The 25,380-nt window shown below is 32.2% G+C and overlaps 1 protein-coding gene across 2 annotated transcripts in view; it reads right to left on the bottom strand.

Moving 5' to 3' along the window:
* pnt (ETS transcription factor pointed) overlaps nt 1-25,380 on the bottom strand; it is a 383,988-nt gene that overhangs the window by 61,028 nt on the left and 297,580 nt on the right. For both annotated transcript variants that reach the window (XM_088242955.1, XM_088242956.1), the window contains 2 exons: nt 6,739-6,939; nt 5,542-5,700 (listed from right to left, as the gene is read on the bottom strand). In XM_088242955.1, coding sequence (XP_088099081.1) covers nt 5,542-5,700; nt 6,739-6,939 — 360 coding nt within the window. The remainder of the gene's footprint in view (nt 1-5,541; nt 5,701-6,738; nt 6,940-25,380) is intronic.

The raw sequence follows: 25,380 nt of genomic DNA, 5'->3' as shown, positions 1-25,380 counted from the left end.
TGTAAAACATAAAAGTTACGCAATGCAAAAGTAGGGAAATAGTTTCACAATTTTGATACTTTGACGACATGAATAATGTTAAAGGTATCTTCGTAGATACAAGATTCGCATTTTTTTTTGTACCTATGTAAGGACATTACAATATTTTACAGACGTTGGCAGTGGAAAAAGTTAAAACATATATTAGCAGAGCGTTATGTATAAAACAAAACGAAAATAGAAATGCCTAAAACATGAAAATGATGAAAAACGTATCAATGTCCCTGCATTTAAAAAAACGAATCAGGAATAATGCCATCAGCAGAAGATTTGCAAGATAAAGGAGTGGATTAACAAGGTGATTCAAGCGCCGAAGAAGCAGAATGAAGATTGGACCAGGAAAAAGGATTGGTACGGGGAGATTGACAATTAAAAAATAGTAAAGTTGACGACGAAGCTGGTTGTTAATAAATTAATGATAAACATGAAGAACTTTACAAGGACAGAGAAGTCACTGAAAACTGAAATGAAAATAAGAAAAATGGTTTAAGGTCACTAAATGAAACTGAAATCAGGCCACGTATGAGAAATGGCCCCAAGTTCACGCTCAGACTACCACCGCTGGTTTCATACGTTTCATAATACATTTTCACGCCGAACAGAACAACAGGGTCATCAATGTAATGATAATTACTATTCTCTGATGAGACTGCTATTTACGAGAAATTAAATGTCGAATATAACGATATTAATAAAACGCGCAATTCGCGCTTTGTGGGTGATTTTAGAGATGAAAAGTATCATCGGCACAAAAATAAAAATAAAAATGATTACCTACTTAAGCATTTTGATAAAATGCTAGCTATTTTATTGCAGAATCCGGAGAGTAAAATCTTAAAAATAACAGAAGACTTTTCTTATTTTCGACCTTGAAAATGCTACAAAAATGCTCTCTTTGGCCAGGAACCATTCTGCGCAAATCCATGACGTAAAATAACAGTGTCAAGGGAAAAAAAAACAAAATAAAAAATATTCGAAAATTCTTATAACCGTTTGCGCAAGATTATTAATTTAAACGATTTCAAAACATTAAAAACCTATACCGCGAAAGCCAGTAATTTAAAATGGAGTTGACTTTGTCTTCGCGTCGTCGTAAACAATACTAAAAATGGTAGATGTATTTGTTTTGTAAGCTTACAGACCCTCTATTAGTCCAATGATGATGCTACTACATAGTACCTACTATTTGAATGAATGGTTGGATACATACATATAGGTAATAGTGTATCTCTGGCCTTGTGTGGTGTGTGGTTTGTACAACAGGCGAGATAGACCACTTAAATCTCCAGGCAATGGACATGTAGGGCACATAAATCTCACTTGTACGTCGGTTTTGACTATTAAACCTCTAAATTGGTGCATCGTGATTCTTAGGTCTGGGGCGACCCGATGCTCCACTGCAGCACAAACTTCATTACGTATTACTGGCGTACCGGTAATTTAGAAAACACATATTTTAACATTGGAAGCTATGGAATGGGACAGCTGCGTATAAATCAATTTATGTTAGAACATCAGACAGAAAGATGATATAATATCGAACGAATAACAGTAAAATAGATAAATATACGGTATATTTATAGAACTTAGTTCAATTTATGAAATGATAAAAACGCTCTATTTTCAAAAGACGGTGTACCGCAAGATTTTCAACTTGAACTAGCACTATTTAATTATTATCAATTAAAACTTGTATGTAAACAATTTATTATAATACACTAATGTTCAGATTGTGTCGCGTTGTAAACTCTAGACAAAATTTGCACTTTTTGGTGTAAGTCTTTCTAGATTTAAACAATGACTAAAACAGACCAGATCTTGTCTCCAGGTAGTCATTTTTTTTGTCCTAGCTTTAATTTTCTTGAGTTGTATTGTATTTTAATGGTAAAAAAATATGTATTTATAGTAACTAAATGGACTGAATGAAATAAATAAACAATAAGTTGCCATTTACAAAATATATTTTTTTCAATTTTTCATAATTCTGTAATTGATCGTTGGCCGAGAATTTGCGTTTATTCGTTAAAATTGTCATTTATCATTATTATAAGGTATCATTTATATTTTGTTATGATTTTTTATACCATAAGCTTTATCTACCTATATAGACGTATAAACTAAAAGAGTCTCTTTTCCGTTAAATATGCACTATCAGGATTTTGGTGGGTTTTCTTCTCAGAGTAATAATTCACTAGAGAAGCCCTTTCGCTCTATTGTGTAACAACAACCGTGCAACGCACGGTTTTTGTTTGCGCTTGCAATTCTCGATCTGAGTACCTATGGCCCGTTGTATTGCTGTAAACTGAAGCTAACTTCGTATAATGGTTGATAATCATATAATGGTTTTCGTCCCAATGGGCGACTCTATTAGCAGCCAGTGGCGTGTAATTACTCTAAGGTTTTTTTTAATGTTGCTTATTTCTATTTATGTTAAAATTTTATTACTTTAGTTATGTGTTAACCCCTTTCTTGGCAATGTATCCTATATGATGCATATGATTTTATTTTTTCTCATGAACTAATACACGAATAAAACAGACTCGGTTAAAACTACTTAACAATATTTTTATTTCGGAACTGCAGTATCGGCCTCGTGGCGTAATGGTCAGCGCGTTATTTATTTAAAAGGGTGTTTTTACACTAGAATATTTCATAGACCCTGGACTGGTACCTAAAGCGTTAGACTGATCATATTACCTTCATGTAACAAAAATGATCACGATACGCCGCGATTGGTGTACCAATGCAGTGCCCTGTGCGGAAAGAGAATGGTGATGATGACATTTTGTTATTCTTTATTCTTACTGATTTTGCTGTTTACATTCTAATTATAGTCTGTAAATGCGTGCAACTTGTCTTGAGCCGATGTTATCATGTTTTGGTAAAAGGTCCAAATAAAAGGGTACAAAAATAGGCAATTTGCACAAGAAAAACCTTTTGAAGTAAGTACGAGTATGTAAGAAAATATTGAAAACTTTTGCTATGTTATATATTTTATAAGTAAACAAAATTTTTACAAATCCTTAATAAAAGCATTATTTCTTACTAGGTATCAAGGAATTCATTAATTGAATCAGATACGAACGGATTGATATTTTCAATGGTTTTGACTCAATGAAAAACAATTTATTCCTGGTATTTGTGCACAGAACATTCGTATGAGATTCGCCAGAAACAACAATACAATGGACAGTGAGTAGATCTGATTCGGTAACAATCGACCAAACAACAAGTTATATTCCAACTCAGAGAATAGCTTTCAAACGAATTATCTCTACTTAATTTCAATCTGGTAGAATTATCTTCAGTGAAGTATACTCACTGAATCTGTGGGCTCTTACTTGTCTCAAGAGGACATATTGGGTGGACTGAACTGATCTAAACCAAATACGACTCGAGTACTGTACACAAAATAAATATTGTAGCCTAGATTGAGTTGAGTGGGCGGGTACACAAATAAATTCACCCTAACAAAAGTAAAACATTTTTCGACTGTTTCCCCATATACGAATTAATTCTTCAAAATTAAGTTTTAATTGTCATGTCTTTGACGTGAGTGTTGTAAATTTTAAATATCAATGTATATGTTACATATCAAATAGAACTTAATATTCTGTTTATATTGTATTTTATAACATTATGTACCTAGCTACTTTAAACTGCATTTCTTTAACATGTTTGTATTTTATTTATCTATTTTGATTACTTTTTTTTTCCTTATATCTAGCATCTACAGCTTATTATTTTTTTCCTTTTCTAAATCTAACTATACTTCTTAACACAGGCCTATATTTTATTTCTTTATATTGTATTTTTTGAAATTTATGCTGTTTATACACTCATCTTTTTTTATTTATTTTTTATTTTTGTACCAACTTTACTTTTTAACACTGTTCCTATCATTTATTTCTTTATATTGTATTTTTAAAAAAAAATGTTGTTTGTATACTCATCTTCTTTTTTATACCAACTTTACTTCTAAACATTGTTCTATCCCTTATTGCTTTATATTGTATTTTTTCAATTTTATGTTGTTTATTTACTAAGGTTTTATATAACTTCCACGTATGTAAAAGCTTTATGGGCGTGAAAAATTAATAAAAAAATATAAATATGTATGCGTTGGAAGCAGTAATAACTAAGTTTGATTTTGTATACGTAGATGTATCGCAAATTCGAAAACTAAAAAATATATGGCAAGTTAAAGTCTGACAAATTTGCTTTTCATAATACTGCGATTCGAAGATACAGTAAAACTACATTTACCCGAACTGCAGTCATACAGATGGACAAATATCCGGATCGTTATCAGGAAATTAAAAATAAAAGAGATGTTATAATGACAAATGAAAAAGGACGCTGACGGCCGGCGCGTTTCTCCGTCAAAGCAATTAACTTTGCTGAACAGGTTTATGTGATAACGTCTGGCACTCATTAATCCGGATAGTTGGAGTTTTACTGTACTGGTTTTAGATTTGTCCAAATGTTAGTAGAAAGAAAAAAAATCGTCTTTTAGGGCGTTATTAAGATTAACATATTACAACAGAATTATTCTCCTGGGAAGTGTCGAAGGGACAAGGTCGCGTGGACGTCAACCGACGAGATGGAGCGGCACAGTCACTGAGTTATCAGAATCATCACTGACGAATGCCTATAGAAGAGCACAAGACCGTTCCAGATGGAGGGAGACTGTCCACAGACGAGCCATGCCTGGAGTCAGGCGTAATCACCATCCTCAGACATGAGGCACGGATTGAAGAGAGAGAGAGATTACAACAGAGATGAAGAAGATTTTAGAGAACGGATATGGAACTTTTACAAGGCGTGACCTGTCATTAGCCTGTTAAAGTTCCCTTAGCATAAGCGAAACAGGGAAAGTTACGCAGTATGTAAAGTGGTGACTAAAACCTGCTAATGACGGGTCATAAGCCCTGTAAATACCTAGATGCCTGCCTCCATCTCTGTTATAATATCAAAAAATTGCCTCTTAAAACGATTCGACTATGCAAAACTTTGTAGGTAGGGGAGAGTGCCCGTGAATGGGACAGACCATGAATGGAAAAGTCATCTCCCAGTCAAAACTACTGTCTTAAAAAATATGAAAAAAAAAAACAATATCAACACCACGATAAAAAGTAAATTAACCTATAAACCGCAGTTCTTTGCTGGAGGTGATGCAAGCTAGACGTATTTCAAGTTTTTTGGGTTAAAATCTCATTTTTGCTGCAGCAATATGTTAAAATTTGTGCATTTAAGTTGTACTACCTACTAGATTGAAGAAGTATGAACAATAAGCTCGAGAAACCTCATTTTGTAATTTTATACTAGGTTTTAGGGACTTTGAAATAAATACATTTAAAAGTGAAAAAAAAGCAGCGTGAAAATCAGTATCTATACGTCAATGGGCAGACAAAATATTTCTTAATGTAGATCTGGCCAGTAAGTACTGGCCACAATTTTAAATAAAAAATCAAGTTAGTGGATGCTGCAATATTGACTTACCGTTGTGGGCAGGGTGGTACGGGTGTCCCACTACGGACGACGGGGGTGCAGGGGCTGGAGGAGAGCTCCCGAGGTAGTCTGCCAAGTCGGGGATGCACACGCTGCTTTCGTACATATCTGGGTGCACGTTCTCCAGGAGCGATCTCTCCTTTTCTACATCTGCAGAAGGAAACAGCTATTGGTGGTGGTGACAAGAGCATTAAGATGATTAGCATATAAGCGCTGTAGTGCTTCTCGCTAACAATAAAGAAAACTTACAATTCTACAATACACGCAAGAAGAGGGATTTGCTGATGAATGTTGATAAATCGAATGTGATTTTTATGGAAAGAATAAAAGTATAACTAAACGTGATATCATTGTGAACGGAGATATTTTAAATGAGGTAAAAGAATTTGCGTGGGAAGAGGAAAAGATTCACTAGGCTTGGAGATGGGGTTTCAAAAAGAAAAACCTATTGTAAATGCCAGAAATCTTATAAACGACGATTTAAGAAATACAGTTGGTGAAAACTACACCTCTCGGCTTTTTTTTCTCAGCTTTTCGGTAAAAGGGTAGAATTTTACAACAATGACTAAAAGTTAGAAGGCCTGAACTTTAAATGTTTGACGCGACACCTATAAATGAATTTCTGGTCTAAAGAAGAGAAGCAATTGATTTTATTGATGTTTTTTATAGATATTTCTTGATAAAACTCCATAGTTAATGATATAGACTTAATGTGTGATCTTTTTATTTCCAAACCTTGTAACAAATATCCAGTCCTGAAGATGCCTTATTAAGCGAAAACGCTCGTAGGTCAAATGAAATAAAAGTAAAACTAAACCAAGAAGTTTTATTGACAATTGTACTAGTAGTATTTATAATTTTATCTAAATCAGTTTATTTTTCAGAGCAGTTTTCTTGAAATTGATGATGAACCTCTAAAATTTTAGAGGACAATAACAAATAAAGGGAAAGGTGTATAGCATAAGATGAAAATGCAACTTGCTGAAAACCGGCCTATAGACAAACCACTTAAAATATGGTCAAAAGTCAATGTAATGCAACAAACACGTAAACCGGGATGAATTTTAGAGGTATTTAGAAAAAAACGGTGTAGTAAAAGTTTAAAGCGATGGTCGTTAACTAATGCGATGATCGATTTGAAATATATCAAAACCATGTGCATACATTGATTTAACAAGTTTATCTTACCTTTTTGTAAGATCTCTAGGTGCTCCCAAAGGATATCGCCCATGAAGGTAGGGGTCCTGGCAACAAAAGCGTCCTTCCCCATGGCACAGATATCCCTCCCTCTCATCCTGAAGGGAGTTAAGGTCAGACCCTCCAGGGAAAACTCTCGAGTAGCCCAACATAACCAATGTCCTACTTGGGCTTCCGTCCATTGTCGTGGATCTGGAAAGAAAAATGTTTATAAGCAACTGCGAATCAACAAGAAAGTGAATTATCATAACGATTTATACAGTTCTAAAAAAATTGTTAAAAAGTTTTTGAAATGTGGATGATTCACACAGTGCCATTTTGCAAAGTATCGCCTGAAATCAACGTTCTGATGATATTTCTATAGAAGTGTAATGCAAGTTCATTATAAACATACGAAAATCATAAAACATACGCGAATATTGCAAAAATGGACACGGTCCTTCTGTTTGTTATGACATACAACCATAAACGTTAGAAACAATTGCAAAAATCAGCTAATACGCATTAATCATAGCGCAATATCGAAACGCAAAGCGGAGCGAGTACAAATAGCGGAGTTGATATTTTCCATCCACGATATTTCCCAACTTAACGGGCGTGTATTATATTGTACGTACGTTATAAGGACGGCGGAGAATCTCCCCAATTTCGGTTCGTTTTCAACACAACGCGCAACGCCAGCGCAGCGGTTCCAAGGCCGGGGCGCTCGACCGAGACCCGCGCTATCTGGCCATTGCAGCATTGCCACACACTCGAGAGCCATCCATTGTAGGGGCTGGACAAAGGTACCGTGGAGCCGCGGAACATCACCTACAGGTACCACACCGAGGCGGACTGCAAGGTCCACTGCCGCTGGCTCAGTTCAGGATCTGAGATACAACGCTAAATACGAGTATCGGTGCAATCAAACCACCATACAAAATTGTGTCGATTTTACAAATTTTTATATTGTTCATACTAAAGCGATGCTTCAAAATACTTAGGGTTTAGGATTTAAAACAAGTAATGAATTATTCGCATAAGTGTTACCAAATGAGTCTTACATACCTTTACAATTTCACAAGTTTAAATTAATTATTTTAAAAATATATTTTCTTTATGTGTTATTTAAATATAAAAAATAATACGTGCAGGAGTATAGAAAATGAAACACTACAAGTGTTTTTATTGAAAAGATTCTTTTAGTTATGTCCTAGTTATATACACTGCCAAACACCAAATCCATTTAGTTTATTATCTCTCTACTACTTACACGTTATATTACAAAATATATGGATTTGATTAACTTACTAGTTAATTCATGAGAATTTAATAGGAGAAAATTTAGCGGAGGACAGATGACTGAAATAAACACCTAGACCTCTAGAGACCAATTGAGAAAGACGGTGACGATATTCGCAGAATAACAAATACAATAATTAAAGTAAGTGGTTTAAAGCACACTCGTACAATGTAATTTTCAAGACATAGAAAAATCTAAGAAAAGTCAGGTAACTTAATTATCCGCGAAAATAAAACATTCAAGAAATCAATATGTGTCGATCTCGTGTAAGTTGGATTCGGCTACCGTTGCAGGAGCCATCTTCAAGGTAAACTATGGGTTTATGTACTAGTAATTTGTACCGTGTCGCAGTCGGCAGTGGGGTCATTTTTGTTTATCATTATGGAATTATGGAATCATGTTGAGTTTAATTTAAGTCAGTCGTCTTTGTTTATGATATGAGGGTGTCCGTGTATTTTAATTGCCTTCATTATTAATTGTGCACTGTAATTTCTGGGTTTATGCAGAATCTCTGGTTTTTCTACAAAAATGACGACACATATTGATAACAGTGACTGTGAAAACCGACGAACCTTTTTATTTAAGAAATTCATAACTAATATGATGGGCCAATGACTCGCCTTCTTGAAATCATTAAAGGAAAAAAATGGGCGTTTTTTTCTCAAGTTTTAACAAAAATGTAATAAATTCTACGAAAACATGTACCTCGAGTCTGTAAACGTTCCTATCGCAACAAAGGAGCCATGGCGAATGTAAGAATAACTCAAAAACGGCTTTAAGTTGATTGCGTTAGCGCACGAGGCAGCCGCGTGTGACCAGAACAATGGACACAGGACAAACAATTAAAGCTCTTTCTGGTCGTTAGGAGCGAATCTTTAAAAGTGAAACCGTGTTTATCAAGAGCCTACATCATCATCAAACGCAATTTTGGATATCTTAAAAGAGTTTAAGCAATGCCAAAATTACGCGAATATTCTCCGCCATTCATATTAATGGCACTGAAACAAGCTGAAGCTGAATACTTACCAGCTCGAGTTACTTTATAATATTCAAGGAAAAAATGCAAATATTAGGTTTTTTGGTTCTGTAGAAGAATAAGGTATTTTTGTAACCATAAAACAGAAATGAGCAATATATAAAACAGATTTTTGTTTTGTAACTCACTCAGACCGTAAAAAACGTAATAATATGTATGCAAGGTAAAATCACATGAAAAGTGTAAGCGTTGGGGAAAACCATTAATTACTAAGAATACTTAAAAATGAACACTTAGTGTATATTTTTATAGAAAATCAAGAACGAAAATAGGCTAAGTGTGTCGAAACGCGATCTTACAGGCGAATGTGTGGTAAAACTTTGTATATATTTGCACATATGTCAAGATACGCGCTTAATGTTAAGTACCGTTTACACGGGACAATACAATAGATATAACAATATTGTCTTGTTCCAGCTACGTGAACAGCCTCGAACAGAACGCTGGGACAATACGAAATTTTGCAGCAGTTCACGCTGCAAAAATGAATACACGACGGCGTTTATTACGAGCAAGTTCCCAAAAATTAGGCGGGAGCGACGCGTACACGTCGAGAAAATCACTATCGTCATAAGTCCTGCACGGGCGCGTTTAAACGAGGACAATGCGGCGACGGGCGGTGGTGAAGTTAATCATCGTTCCGCGGAGATAACCTACTCGTCTATCTCCGTGACAATGTCTCCGAACGATGTTTTGTCCTACAAATTGCTGTTTACACGTGGACAATGGTCGGGTCCTGAGACAAAACAATATGGTATTGTCCACGTGTAAACGGCCTTTGAGGCTGAGACAAGCGTTGTCGACAAAATAAAAAAGAATTACTGCGTTGGTTTAGACATGACGAATGGACAGCGAAAGAATGGCAAAAAGGATTTACGGTGCAAATGTTGGTGGATGCAAAAAAAGAGAAAGACCGAGAAAGACATGGCAAGACCAAATTCAACAAATACTTAAAGATGGGCATGTCGACAGTTGGAATAACCGTTGTGCGTGCATGAGAAAATGTATGAATGTTGAGGAAGCGATATATGTATGCAAATAATAATTTAAATAATTTTCTTTTCTTTTCATGGTCATGTCATACCACATTGATACGCTATAAACTTATTTATAATTAAAAAAGGAATGGCCCACGCTCAGAAGCTGAAGTCTTTGTGGGCATTTTTTCCAATTTATGTTATAGCTTAATTTTAAGATGTATTTTTTAAAGTGTATTTGTATAATTAAAATTGTATGTTAATATATGTATGGAAAAATAAACAAATAATTTTTTTTTTAAAAATACAGGGTTTTATTTGTTTGTTTGTCTTGAAGATCACCGTAAAAGCAAACGAAATGTTTGTAAATACTTATTTTTCTCTAAAACTTACTTTTCTTAAACTATTTTCTCGTTTTCTAAAGATATGCTTATTATGAGGCAATTAAATGGCATTTTATAAAATTAATTATACATATACATGGATATGCCGAATCGATCAAATGGCCATCGGTACATCAAAGTATGTAGCACGGAAGTGTTGAAACTGCTAGTGTTGCCAGAGCTTCAGAAAGTAATATAACCCTCGTCACCCTCCAGCGAACCTGATGCATTATTTATTTATTCGATTATGGCAATTTTCTGATGCGTGAGTTTCTAAGAAGCCGTAACCCATCGCTTTTGATTCAACGTAGACGGAGGACATACCTACGTGTACATTTAGTCAACATACATGGAGTAACAATGAATTTTATATAGATATACTCTATATCAACAATATTTTGAGAGTTCACCCCCAAGGGGGAAATTAATTATTACAATGGAAGTCTAGGCTCTATATTTGTATAAGAAACGCGCCGGTAAACTTTTATTTACTATATGTTTGCCGCGATCTAGGTATTGATAACTGTTATTAAAACTTATAGCTCTTTATAAAAGCTAAAAAGTAAAAATCTAAAATAATCCGACCCAAAGACATAATATGAATATTTTGATAAATGTGGTAAAATACTTAATTTTAAGAGGTTTAAAAAATTATCAATTGTAATCTAAAATTAATGGTAACAGGGTCAACTGTGCCAGGAATCGAACCCTCGAACATGAAAACAATACCATCATCATCATTATCTTTCCGCACTTATTGGTGCATAGGGCACTGCATTGGTACACCAATCGCAGCGTATCTTGATCATTTTTGTTACATGAAGGTAAGGTGATCAGTCTTACGCTTCAGGTACCAGTATAAGGACTATGAAATATTCTAGTGTAAAAACACCCTTATAATAATATTTCATATCAACCGGGTCGGAAATCGAACCCGAGACCTCTTACATGGTAGGCAAATGCGCTGAATATTACACCACGAGGCCGACACACGAAAATAATACCACCAGGCAAAAATTTGGTCAGTACGCTGTTCTAAAGGCTTGACTCCACCAATAAATTTTTACTTACGAAAGTTACAAAAATTTCTTTAATTCCTAAATACCAATATTTTTTTAAAATTTCAAAGCTCTGAAAAACATTACGTGATTACTTTTGAATCTGGAATCACAATTACAACCGTTTAAACTTGGGCATGTAATTAGGGGTGATAAATACCGAGAGAAAATTAATATTTATTACCAGAAAGAGTGATAATTCTTTAATTGTCAGGAGTTCATTCAATCAGACTGAAAGCTAAACAACAATTCGACACGCGAGGGATTATAAGCTCTAGGATTCATAAATTACACTTTCAAAGTTAAATTTGCACAGAAAAACATTCTACTTCTTTTGAACACGATATTAATAAATAAATAAATAAAATCTTGACTAAAAATACTAGCATCAAATTTGTCATAGGTCTACAAATTTACCGCAAGTCTCAAGAGATTTGTAATTTATTATGTAGATTTACAAATTTGTCACAGAACGCTAATATTTTTATTACAAGATTACTTTCCTTTTACTCTTACCACCAGATAATAGTCACAAAATACAATGAACATGGCAGTACAAAAAATATAAAATGGGAAAAAGTGGACACACCTTTACGAAGATCGATAAATTTCCAATTTCAATCAAAAGGTTCAATATGTTGAGTTATGTATAAATAATGTACATCCAATGTTTTCTTAATAAAACCTATTTAAAAATTATTTTGTTATAATATGTGTATCTAGTATTTGATTATGTTTAAATAAAACAGGAATTTAGTAAATAAATTAATAAATAATACATTTTTTTATTTTCAGAAAACTGTGCCGAATTGGATTGAAAATTCCGACTGCCAAAATTGGAAGAGGAAAGCGGGGGAAATTGTCTAGGGTAAAGATTTTCGTGAATGTGCAATTTCCTCTACATAAAGATGTCGCACCCTCATATCCTCTCCCCATTTACAGATAGAATTCCTTCGAAGAATTGTAATGCAACTATTTCTTCATTTCCACGACATATTCAGAATATTGGGTAGTGAAAATCCTTCCCCTCGTACCGGAGATTGGGGTGGTACTCTATCGCAAAACAAAGAACCCAATCAAAAAAATCAGGTTTATTTGTGATTGTTAAAAATATTCTGCAAAATCTGAATGATATAAATAATGCTAACCACATTTTAAAAATGATTTAATATAATTTTAGCGATCCAGAGTTGATTTCCCAAAATATGGCGTTTTAGATATTGTCCTACTGTAGTATTATTGACTGTGTTTAAATAAACAATTTGGATAATTTATTTTAGTGCTTACTATTGAAAGCGTATAGCATCTCCATATTATTTAAATCTTACATATTGATTAATAAAATGTACAAAAAACATGTATTTAATAAAAAATAGCCTAAGGGGTAGAACGTTAAATAAATTTATTGATCCTCAAAGCTTCTATGACATCGGTGTTTATGTCCCCCTTAAAAATTGAAATAAAAACAACATTTAATGTCAGGTTAGTGTTTCCCCCGGGGACTAATTAACCCCAAGTTCAAAACAACAAGCGATTGATCCTTATAGCCCCGTATTCCTCCATAAAAACGGTAAATAATTTATTCAAATATTGATAATGCAGTTGGTCACATAATTCGAACATTCATTAGCCCGAGTATAGGTTTTTGAATTTTTTAAATCGGAAAGAGAAACAATCGCGTGCTGATTCGAAATTCGAATAAAACAAAAGGCGGTCAAAAAGGTGAACAAATCCCGATTTCTATCTCCGTTTCCGCTTATAAATGTGAGTTCATTTGTTTGTTTTTTTCGCTCAAACCTTGTTAGACTGGTGAGTACAAGACTTTGAAGAATATTATTGTTTTCGAATGAAGCCAGCGGCTAATTTTAAATGGTTTATTATTTATGGGCAAAAGAAATTATGTCTATCTAACCATCTGTCCATTTTTACCAAACGAACATTTTAATGGGACCAATTACATACCTCGTAGCTTTACATTTGTTGAAACAAATCGATCCAGCTAACTATAATATATTACATTTGTATTTGCAAATCTTTGAAGCGAAATACCAGATTTAATTCCTACAAACATCACGACATTTTTCTGTAGGGCTAGGCAGAGTTACACATAGTGTTAACATATGAAGGGCACACTTCAAAAACGAGCCCATTAACAAATTATTAATTTTGAATGAGAGCAAAAATACCTTATTTGTGTGACACTGGGTTCATATATTGAATAAAACAGATTTTAAATTAATGCAAAATATATCTATATGTATTCAAAGAACAAAGGACAAATACGTCTACCAAACAAACGAATCATTAGCATTAGTATAGAACGCTATTTTATCTTCTCATGCACGCGCGCCGTTTTTCCTACTTTTGACGTGTCCATCTTCAAGAATTTGTTGGATTTGTTCTTGCCACGTGTTTCTCAGTCTTCCTCGTTTTCTGCATCCATCAACATTAGCATCGTCAATCTTTTAATAATATTATATACACACATTTTTTAAATTTTATAATGTATTTCTGTTAGCTGCATTTCTTTAATATTATTATTTGTTAATACAGCTTTTATTGTTTATGTCTTAAACACAGCATTTTCTTCCATTTACAACATACTTTATTTCTAATTTTTTTCTGTACTGTATTTGTAAACACTATTTTCCATTTATTTATTCATATTTTTAATATTTTACATATTTTTTTACATAAAAATATATAAATAATTATGTTGGTTATGTACTTATGATTTATATGTACATAAAAACCTTATTATTATCATAAAGAATTAATATTCTAATATATATATATATCAATTCCATTCACATTTATTTTCGGTTCAAACAAAAATCAGAAAGTTGTGAAAGGCGAGACAAGTTGAAGATAAGATTCATTGTATTTTTCTCGAACAAGTAACCCTACGCCTTAGTTATTTGACTTGTCAATATTTGAGGCCGTGATTCTTGTAAACATTGGAACTAGCAAAGGACAGTTTAGTAACATATTATGTGGACAAATAACACAATAACCCACTCAACTTATATAGGTAAAACTAAAATTTTCAATAAAAAAAATCTAAAATATTCAGAACCTATGTTTGATTTGTTTTGTGTTTTGTAATTTGTTTGCACCACAGCAGACCAAAAACCCCAATAACAGTGGTGAATTGCAGATAAAATACTCAGGCGGCTGAGAAAGCACATAGAAAATAATGATTTTACCTAAAATCGATCACAGAACACCCGTCCGTGGAAATATTGCGTAAAAAAATATTATACTACGAGGACTTCCTAACTAAATTTTTAAAACAATAAATCAAGTATTAATAATAATAATCAATATCTGATTTACAGCGCCATTTTTGTGAAAAATCACGCAAAAGGCGCTTTACAATGCTAACATTCTAACTAAGCTAACCTTCCTTAATTTTTTTCATTACCTTTCCGCGTCTAATTGTGCACGGGACGCTGAATCGGAACATCAATCGCAGATCGTTTTTCAATACATGAAGGTAGTAAGATAATCAGTCTTACGGTTCAGGTGCCAGTTCAGAGACAACGAAATATTGTAGTGCAAAAGCACCTTTTTTAAACGAATATTTTATGTCAACCATGCCGGGAATCGAACCCGAGATGTTTTGCATGGTAGGAAAACGCGCTGACCATTATACCACGAGCCGGATGATTTTAGTTTCAGAATCTCAATTGACTGGTGTCGACGATTCGCAAGTGTGAAGGCAATTGGTTCCGGCAGAGGATTCAGCTAGTCCAAAAACGCGATCACCTAACCTGTGATCAAATCAAATGCTGATCTACGAGTAAATTTTCTTAAACATTTATTTTTCCTAAAACAGATGTCCGATATATATCTTGAAGTATTATACACCCCTTAGTTAGCGTTAATCAATCTGGTGCAGCAAAAAAACTTAAACATATAAAAGAAATTAATTGAATTTTTACTTTTTTAATTTGGATTTAAGTAAAACAATTTACTATGTTATCACATGCTACGGATTTATTCAAATGATTTAGAGAACAAGTGGGTTTTAAGTTTTATCCCAAACATCACTTCACTCTCACAGTTTCGCAATTCTGCTGTGAGAGCATTCCATGCCATAGGGCTTGCGACTGCAAATGCGCGTTCACCAAATTTAGTGCGCTGTTTGCGTAGAGGTATAATAACTTTTCCTCTCGACGTAGATGTAACTGATTTAAGCGTAAGACGTATGTCAGCTGATTCATCTGGAATGCAAAGTTCCCTTAGATATTCCGGAGCAGAGTTGTGCAGTGACTTATAAATAAGCCAACAGAGTCAGTATTACACCCTCTGTGGAAAGCGTAGCCAGTGTAATTCCCGAAGTAGTGGAGTGATATGACTGAACTTATAGATTTCAAAAATAATTCTCGGTGCGGCATTCAGACGTTTATGTAATAGGATTTTTAGGAACAGCTTTTTAAAATTGGACATATTAGGGCTGGAAGTCTTCCGTATAACTGCGCCCGATTTTGTCGAATTTCCCGGGATCCCGAATTATTCAATCAAATTCATGTTGGTTTTGCAAATTATTTATAATTACGTTTATATGAATATAAATACGCAATATCTATACAAAAACGCTAAATGTATTTTGTATAATATTTTCCGTTATATTTATATACGTCTGTAATCACACCTCCCTCTATTGAAGTTTTACCGACTCTTATGAAGTTCGCCGACTGTTGGTTAGCCGAAGACTGTTTAACCAAAGACAAAAACGAGTGTCCCCATGTGAGGTGAATCGATACTTAGGTTAGCAAAAGTAAGGCCCGGACACAAAGGATGCAAAGAGTGGACGATTCTATTACTATGAGAAAATAATACACTTTTACGAATCTCGTTTGAAAAAAATGCATAACATCAATTACAAAATAGTACACGTAAATTTAATCGAATTAAAAATTGATTTCAGTATTATGTTGATATTTTATTTACAATCTAAATAAAATAAAATAAAATAATATGCAATAGGTAATATCAATACCTGAAAACACTAGAATAGGAGATTGCCTATTTTAAAAACATACGTAGGCAGTTTTTTTTATAAATTTATTTTTGTTTTAAACTTTTTATTTTTTATTTATTTATTTATTTAATCCAATATAAAATACAATACAAATACATAGTTAACAAAAATGTCTATACAATAGGTAGGTACATTCAATATATATATATTTTTATGGATATAGCCACTCCACTGGCCCACAGGCACGTTCCGGAGTGTCAGTGTATTTTTTATTCATACATAATTGTACATAATTTCACATCAATTGTGTAAAAATTTAAAAGAAATAAAAAAAATTAAAAATTAAAACATATCTACATCAATAAAACGAGAAAGGATTTTCAAGAAACTATAATTACATTCTTATATATGAAACATATTCCTCAGCTTCCTGTCTACTGTAAACTAACAAATTATAATTTTTAGAGAATTTATAAACAAATGAATTTAAAAAATACTATTATAAAGAAAAATAATAATGTATTTACATTAATAAACTTTAAAAAAATTTATTATATAGAAATTTTTGCAAGTGTTAAAAATGTTCTTAACAAATAAATGTTACTATGGTATTAATTTGGAAGACGCAACAGAGTAAATTAAAATGCATTTAATGTAAATAATGTAAAGCACTGAGCACTTTGTTTTCTAATATTTTTATTTGTTTTTAAATATTTAAAAAATATATATATATATTTATCATATTTTGTTTTTTTATTGGTTAGACCGTAAAAAAATGCTATCGGCAACAAGTTATTATTAATCCATGTGTACCTTTGTTTTATTATTTCATATTTATAACATGCATATTATAGTTAATAAGAATTTTATTATTGTTAATATTATTTGTCGCATGAAACGAAATAATCAGATCACACTGAATTTCTGGTTCCGACGCTAATTTTTGGAATAATTATAAAACATAGAAATAAAGTTTAATGCTGTCCAAATACGATCACTCACGCGAATGTGTGGTAAAACCTCAGATAGTAAAAGATACCTAATTATATATAGTGAGTAAAACTATTTATGTAAGGTGTCAAATGTCAAGACCCGTGTAATTTTATTTTATTAGGTAATTCAACAAAGATACATACTAGAAAAAATATAATTTGAAAGCATTCGTCGATACAATTTTACGTGCATTTTTATCTTCAATTTTAGAATTTTACGAAATAGATTTATAAATTAAGATGTAATACATATTTCTGTTTTTTTTTTTTTTTTATACAGAATACAATGCAATAAAAAAAAGTCGTTCGTGTGTTCTTATTAAATAAGATTTATTCCTAAAGCTAGGGTTTCCTAGGACAGCGGTGCCCGTATCTTAACGGCCGTAGTGAACGGTGATGCAGTGGACAGCCGTCGTAACGGTGACTAGAGAGTGGTTTCCTAGGAAAACGGTGTTAATAAATGTTATCAAAACAGTTTTCCTAGGAAACCACTCTCTAGTCACTGTTACAACGGCTGTCTACCGCATCACCGTTCACTACGGCCGTTAAGATACGGGCACCGCTGTCCTAGGAAACCCTAGCTTAAGAGATTATTCGCAAAAGCTGAGAGAGTATCATGAAAAATGACAATTTTATTGTTTCGGCAGTATATATTATATTCCCGACACATGCGGGCCATAGGTGTGTGGTATGTAGCATTAATTAAAAACAAAGGTATTTTAAATATTTCCCGCTTTCTGAGTGTTCTCAATCCCGCATTTATTTGTATTTTATTTAGGAGGTTAGTATCTACTTTATAGTTTAATATTTTATACAGAAATTTAATATCAAAAACAACGCGGCGTTTTATCAGAGAATTAAAAAGAAAAAGAGTTAGAGAGTTGATGTAGTATGCAAAGCTGAGACAATCATAAATAATCGATCAAATGAAGTAAGAGATCGTGGGTTTTGACATGTAGAACGAATACTCATTATATAACTTGTATTTTTTCCGCAAAACTTTGTAAAAAAGTCCTTCAGACAAAAATGATTAAATTCAATGACTATTATATGATTTTGAATTCTCTATCCTTACTGTTTTAAAATAAATACATAGAATTTTACAATAAATATATCAGTCTCTAAGACGTCGCGAGAGTGACGAAACCGGTAACTGGTTATTTAAAATTAGTAGATTTAAGGATCATTCGTCTTTTATTTCTATAATAAATTCCTATTTGACACTAATAATACCTCGACACACGATAATATTAAACTTGTTCATTTTTCATACGCTTTTTTTGGGCACGTTTAAATTCACGTTTGTCCAAATGACCGGAGCGATAACATGGAGATTACCCTAAAAATATATATATTTATGACAATCAGGTACGAGGAAAAAGCGTAGCGTTAGGCCGACCGGAAGTGAGGACGCGTTCTATTCACTGATTTTCAATAATGAATAACATGAAAAGTGTAAAAAAAGATATGGCCATTGTAAGGACCGGATATGAACCCCCCCCCAATAGTAAAACGGTAGGTAGGTTAAAGGGGAAATCGAAACTAAATCTAATTAGGAGTGGATTTTATACTCAGGTGATGGAATTCCACGCGGAATCCAATATAAATCCAATATTTAATAAACTATTCAAGATTCTTGATTTTTTGTAGAAAACAAGATTTCAAAGAAAGATTTTTAAAATGTGTATACAAATTGAACCCTTCTATGTATAATGTCGTAACCCACCAAAAGTCGATTATGAGTTTTTGATGTTTTTCGTCTATTTTTTATATTTTTAGTTCCAAGGAAGAAAAAAAATTTTTTGTAATTAATTACGTTTTTTTGGGACGCATATTTTTATCTATCCTATCTCATATTTTTTAGAAAGTATATTATTGTATGAACCTTAGCGATGATTTTCAGTGGGCTAAAGAGATGACCGGAAGCAACGTAAGTATCAGTTACGATTGTCCTCTCAGGACTAGACAGACGTCCGCCGCGTGCATTGTTTTTTTTTTTTAAATAGCAGTTTTTTGTATTTTTTTTTCCAAAATGAATCCCGCTAATGCGAAAAATAAAATAATTAAGCTGGCATGTGATGTTGCTTTAGAAACCTAATCTACTCTGCGTACAATTGAAATTACAACAGATTTATCGTATAATAATCAAAGACAGTAAAATGCTTGATAAAACAAACCAGCAAACCATTTTACCTATGTTTGAAGTATTTGTACTTGTTATAATATACATAATAACAACACATATTATCATTTTTGCTTCTTGCGATTATATACATCGTTTGGGAGTATCAAGTAATCCCGATGTAAAATATTGTACGTCATTTATACAATATTTTACTTTACGTCTTTACGTAAAATATCGTATGTCATTCATACGCTATTTTACTTTAAGTCTTTTCCAAAGTATAAAATTGTACGTGCATTTTTACAAAAACCGCAAAAGCATGTTAAGTTTTATGTTAGATTATATGAAAAAAGATAAAAAAATAAATATGCATACCATTTTTTCAAAAATTAGTCTGTACTAAAATTTATACAGAACAAAAATACATTAAAACCCTTCTCCTGTAAAATCCCGTTTTTGTGGGTTACTATATTAAACGGTGATGGTGTCGAAATACTAATGACTTTTTGGGGTACTTTTGTTTTAGAATAAAAAACATTTACAGTTTGATATCTACACATAGTTATAATATTTTCAAAGGTAATAGTTTTATTTTCTATTTATTTAATTAATAAATAAATTATTTTGTTAATACATATTTCTGCTATTTTCTTTCAACCAATCAATAAAATAAAGGTGTGATTTAAATAATTGAAGTTTCAAAACGTATACAAAAAAAAGAATTTTATTTAATATATTTTAAAAAAACGGATTTAGAAATGTGTGCATATTAATTAATTAGTTAATTTATTTTTATTTATTTATTTACGGAATTATTCGTCCATTCAACAATGGCAAACACGTTTCGTTAAAATAAATACATGTACAACTGAAATAAAATACAACTAAAGAAAATTAAAGCTAGGGCAAGCGATTTAATAATAATTACTACCTCAAGACGAGATCTGGTCTACTTTAGTGATTGTTTAAATCTAGAAAGACTTACACGAAAAAACTCCAGATCTTGTTTCGAGTTTACAATGCGACACAATCGGGATATTGTTGCATGCAAGCCAGAGTTTGTGCTGTGCTGATCAAGGAATGCAACCGGCGGATCGGAACATTGAATGCCACTTGTTCCAGTAACGACGGTACATCGATTAAGCTATTTAGTAAACTAAACATAAATATGGAGTCACTGTAATTTCTACGTTTTTGTAGACTTGAGATTTTTAACATTTACTCCATTTCGCCGTAAGTGTAGTCTCCCGTCGAGGCAAATCACCATGCAACTTTTCTTAGCAGACGATGTTGCACCGATTCGATATAATTTATCTGGCCTACATAGAAGGGAGACCAGATCACGGAGGCATATTCTAAAAAAGGACGAACAAGTGAGCAATATAGTGCATTAACTGTGAACATATAAGTCATAATATCTATTCTTTAGGTGTGATTAAAATTGAGGTACTTTATTTATTATTAATCAATGTTTTTTGTGTTCTTATGATTTTAGATATTTGAAAAATAAACACGTGATTTAATAAAAGTTATTTAAAAAAGGAACATGTCCTTATATTGAATGAATTTAATAATATATAGAAACCCCTAATCAACAAATAATGTACCAGAACACAGAACCAGAATTCTGAACGAATGTTTCCAATTCGGTGGCTACTATCAGATAAAAACCTTCAAAAAGAAAATCGAGTGGAGAAAAGTCCACCTCGTCGTGTAGTGGTTGGCGTCTTCGCATACCACGCTTGAGGTTCCGGGTTCGATTCCTGAGAAGGTCGACATGAAATATTTGTTTACAAGGTGAATTTTTACACTGGAATATTTCACTGTCCCTGGGTTGGCACCTGAAGCGTAAGACTGATCACCTTCCTACAACAGATAATGTAGAAATGTATTTCAATACGACGGTTCGGAAAGGGGTTTGAAGATAATGATGCTTACAATTTATTACGAGAATACAATATTCGTAATATCAGATCTAGCCAGGGACTGTACAATACAGCAGTAAAAAACACATTTGAATAAATTAATATTAGCTTTCATGATTAGTATCTGAAGCGTAAGACTGATTAGCTTGTGTGTGTGACAAATCATCAAGATATGCCGCAATTGGTGCACCCCCTTTTTTACGATAGAATTTTCTACAATAAAGGATGTTTGTTTTACCTATTAAATTAAACGTTAAATTGAAACAAAGATGGTAAAATAACTAATGGAAAAAGTAAATAAAAATATGAGAATTAATATTAAGATTCTCCTAATAAGTTTTTTTAATTCCTTAATTTATGTTTGCATACCGCCCACAAGTCTTTATTAAAAATAATTTTAAAAGAGAATAGTTACATACTCGTATGTATACTTGCATGTAGGGAAAGCATAATTTCGATAGAATTAATAATATTTGTATGTACGAGCTGACAAAAGAAAGCACACAAAAGAAAGCGCAAAATATTTTTAAGACTGTTTTCCCAACCATCGCGAGGTAGCCTCGACGTCCGTTTTTTTATGACCACACTCTGAAATATTCACAATTCTGCCTGTATTTGAACATCATATTTTTTTAATTTCATGAAATAAAAGAGCTGAAGACTTTATTGTATCTGTTGAAGTCTCTATTATTCTTATACCCAGGGGGTTAAATCCAGTACTTAAATTGATTTGGACATACTCAAACATTTGCTGTCTAATAAGTCATTTTGTTAGTTTCACTTTTTTTTATATGGTCTTCATCATTTGCTTTTTATTCAAATAAAAGTTGATAAGCAAGAAAGTTTTATGACTATCTTATTAAAATATTTTTTCCAATTTATTACGTAACCAAACAACTTAGTAAGTAAATCATACACAATAATACGTGGTAACAGAATTACGCGTGTGGAGTAACTTAAGGATGTAATTTACCTTAAACGATGTGACAGGAAGTGTCTAATAAAGTCCTTAGGATACTTAATTGTCCATTTACTTTTCTTGGTAGTAAACTTGAGTTTGTGCGAGGATTTTCGGTAAGGACTATGAAGTTTTTCAAAAATATTGAAGAACTGTGAAATTCATAATGTATCATATACCTATTTCATATAAATGAAATATTATTGTATTACGTAATTTTCATACATTTTACGTAACATTTATATCTAGTTAGAAGCAAGAATTCTTTCAAAATGAAAGAAAAATAATTATCCTACATTTTTTATCATGTGTCAGATTTTTTATGAAAAATTAAGCAATTCATAATTAGACATATTTTATTCTAGAAAAATAGCAAATTAAAAAAAACAGATTTTGTTTGATTATAACATCCCGCTTTTTGTGAGAAAAAAAAAACACTTTGATTACTGTGTTACATTATCCAATGAATGACTTCTTTTTTTTCTAAATTTGCTGCAACCGAGAGGGAAAAGATCATTGAGAAGGGAATATGGAAGTCTAGGCATAGGCAGAATGGTGAATGTTACAAAGTGGCCACTTAAACCAGCCAATGATAGGCTATAAGCCCTGTCAATGCCTAGACTTCCATATTCCTTTCTCAAAAAAAAAATCCCTCTCGATTGCAACAAATTTAGATCTAAATAACTCCAAAGGGAGGAAATCCAGCCAGTCTGCAAACATTTGTATATACTCAAAACATTGTTTAACTTTGTTTTTGCTTAAATATAAGAACAGTTACCGTGTAATAACGCTGCTTTAACCTAAAAAATAACGTCATACATTAGGAATTTTACCCGTTTTACCCATTTTGCCCAAAAAATAACGCTTCACAGAGATGAAAATAAAACAGACATACATAACACTGATTGAATCTAAAAATAAGACTGCTTAGTAACAAAAACGCAAAAAATTAACACTGCTTTATCATGTAAACAGACGCTTGACTGTAAAAAGGAAATCGGATTTATTCTAAACACATTACGGTTTATCCTGAAAATATTTTTTTAGAAAACGGATTTATTTAAAAAATAACACCACTGTATGAAGAAAACAGATTATTCTAACAATATAACTACTTTATCCTGAAAACAAAACGTCTGCAAGACGTAAATTGTTATTTTTTAAAAACATCATCGCTTTATCCTGAAAATGTCCCTTCAGTAAGAAAAACCCGTTTTTTTTCTAAAAATAAAAATTCCGCAAGACGAAGCAGATTTATTCAAAAACTAAAACAGTTTTATCCTAAAATAACAGGGCTTTACCAAAAATTGAACATTCCCACTGATTAGTGGATCAGTGATCAGTGATCACAGCCTCGTGTGTCCGGAGTTCGGACAACGCAACCATCGCGCCGGTTCACCGTTCATTTCCTGTTGACCCCCGCTTTATCTCTCTAAAAACTATCGCCACACACAATCATTCTCGCAATTAGCTGTCGGTGGACGGAGAATTTCACTTCAAGCACGAAATATGGCCGGGCCTTTGGTGCTACGGTGCTACAATTATTTTATAATGATAGAGAACACTTTGAAATTATGTTCCGCAAAAAATCTAAGCATTATCGTTTCTTGTCGTACACGGTATTTAATATTTATAATTATGTCCCAGATTTATGTCTAATAGTAGACACAAACATAAAGTAAAAAATATATTTTATTTAGGTTGTCGTGCGGTATGCCGATAGGACTTTTTGCCAACGAGCGATTTTTCTATTTGGGATAATGAAACAAAACGAAAAACGCTGTATTTAAAAAGCCGTGAAAACCCACAAAATCTAATACATAAAATATTGTAATTAAAAGGCCTTTTTGGTATTTATTTATGAAATTTACGTGAAATATCTACATATTTCTTTCGAATGCATTATTAGCAAAACGAAACTAGGAGCAACATATTTCACATATCACTACAAACTACAAACTTTAAAATATCTTTTTCCACTTAAATTTTAATTTTTAAACAACTTTCATTTATGTTTTTCTTTTTCCTTCTCTTTTTTATACTTTCATAATTAACCTAACATATAATTGCTTTATAATATGGAAACTTCACTGGTCCATTAGAATTAAGTCTAATTGTGTAAAATATTAAACTTTGTAACTGTACTGTATTTTTCCTGAATAAAAGAAAAAAAAAAAAAAAAAAATCACCGACAAGCCATACGCGTTTATTGAGACTTCATTTTTTATTTTATGATTCTTTTTTACTTGTTTATTTCACTGCTTTATAATGTACGGGGATTCTTTGTTTCAGGTTACAACTATCTAGGAATTTCCTCTGTTTAGGAATGACCTTTTTGTTGAATATGTTTTTTTATTAAATTGAACTAATAATATTGAAAAATGAAACTTAATTTAAAAAATGGAAAAAGTATTAAAAATAATAAAAATTTAAACATAAATAAAAGTTACAAAATATACCAATAAAAATTTAATATTAAAAATATATTAAATAGATATTAATGATCGAAGAACAACGGCGCATGTGATTTTCTTCGACTTTGCATGAGAGCGGATTAAAATCGTTATTGACACTTTATGTCACATCTTTATAAGTAGAAATGTTTATCATTTGATACACGGGTTATTTACATATACTTTTTTAAAACCAGGAATACATAAGAAGCTTTTCGATAACCTCAAGATCAAATATAAAAGAAAGTCAACGTCGCATTTTTCGCACATCCGTTGTTATTATATGATCACGACAAAATATAAATGATAATATATTTAAAAAATAAAGAGATATTATAAAAATACAGACAAAATGTTCTGTCAATTTTTTTTTTTGTTGTGTATATTATATTTTTAAAAAGTCAATTTACATAAAGAAAAAATTAATCAGATTTCAGAAAAAACAATTTGACACAGT

Source organism: Micrasema longulum, unplaced genomic scaffold, assembly GCF_059751315.1.
Source record: "Micrasema longulum isolate JH-2025_06_02 unplaced genomic scaffold, ASM5975131v1 h1tg000178l, whole genome shotgun sequence".
NCBI classification, from domain to species: domain Eukaryota; kingdom Metazoa; phylum Arthropoda; class Insecta; order Trichoptera; family Brachycentridae; genus Micrasema; species Micrasema longulum.
This window is presented reverse-complemented; position numbering and strand designations above follow the sequence as displayed.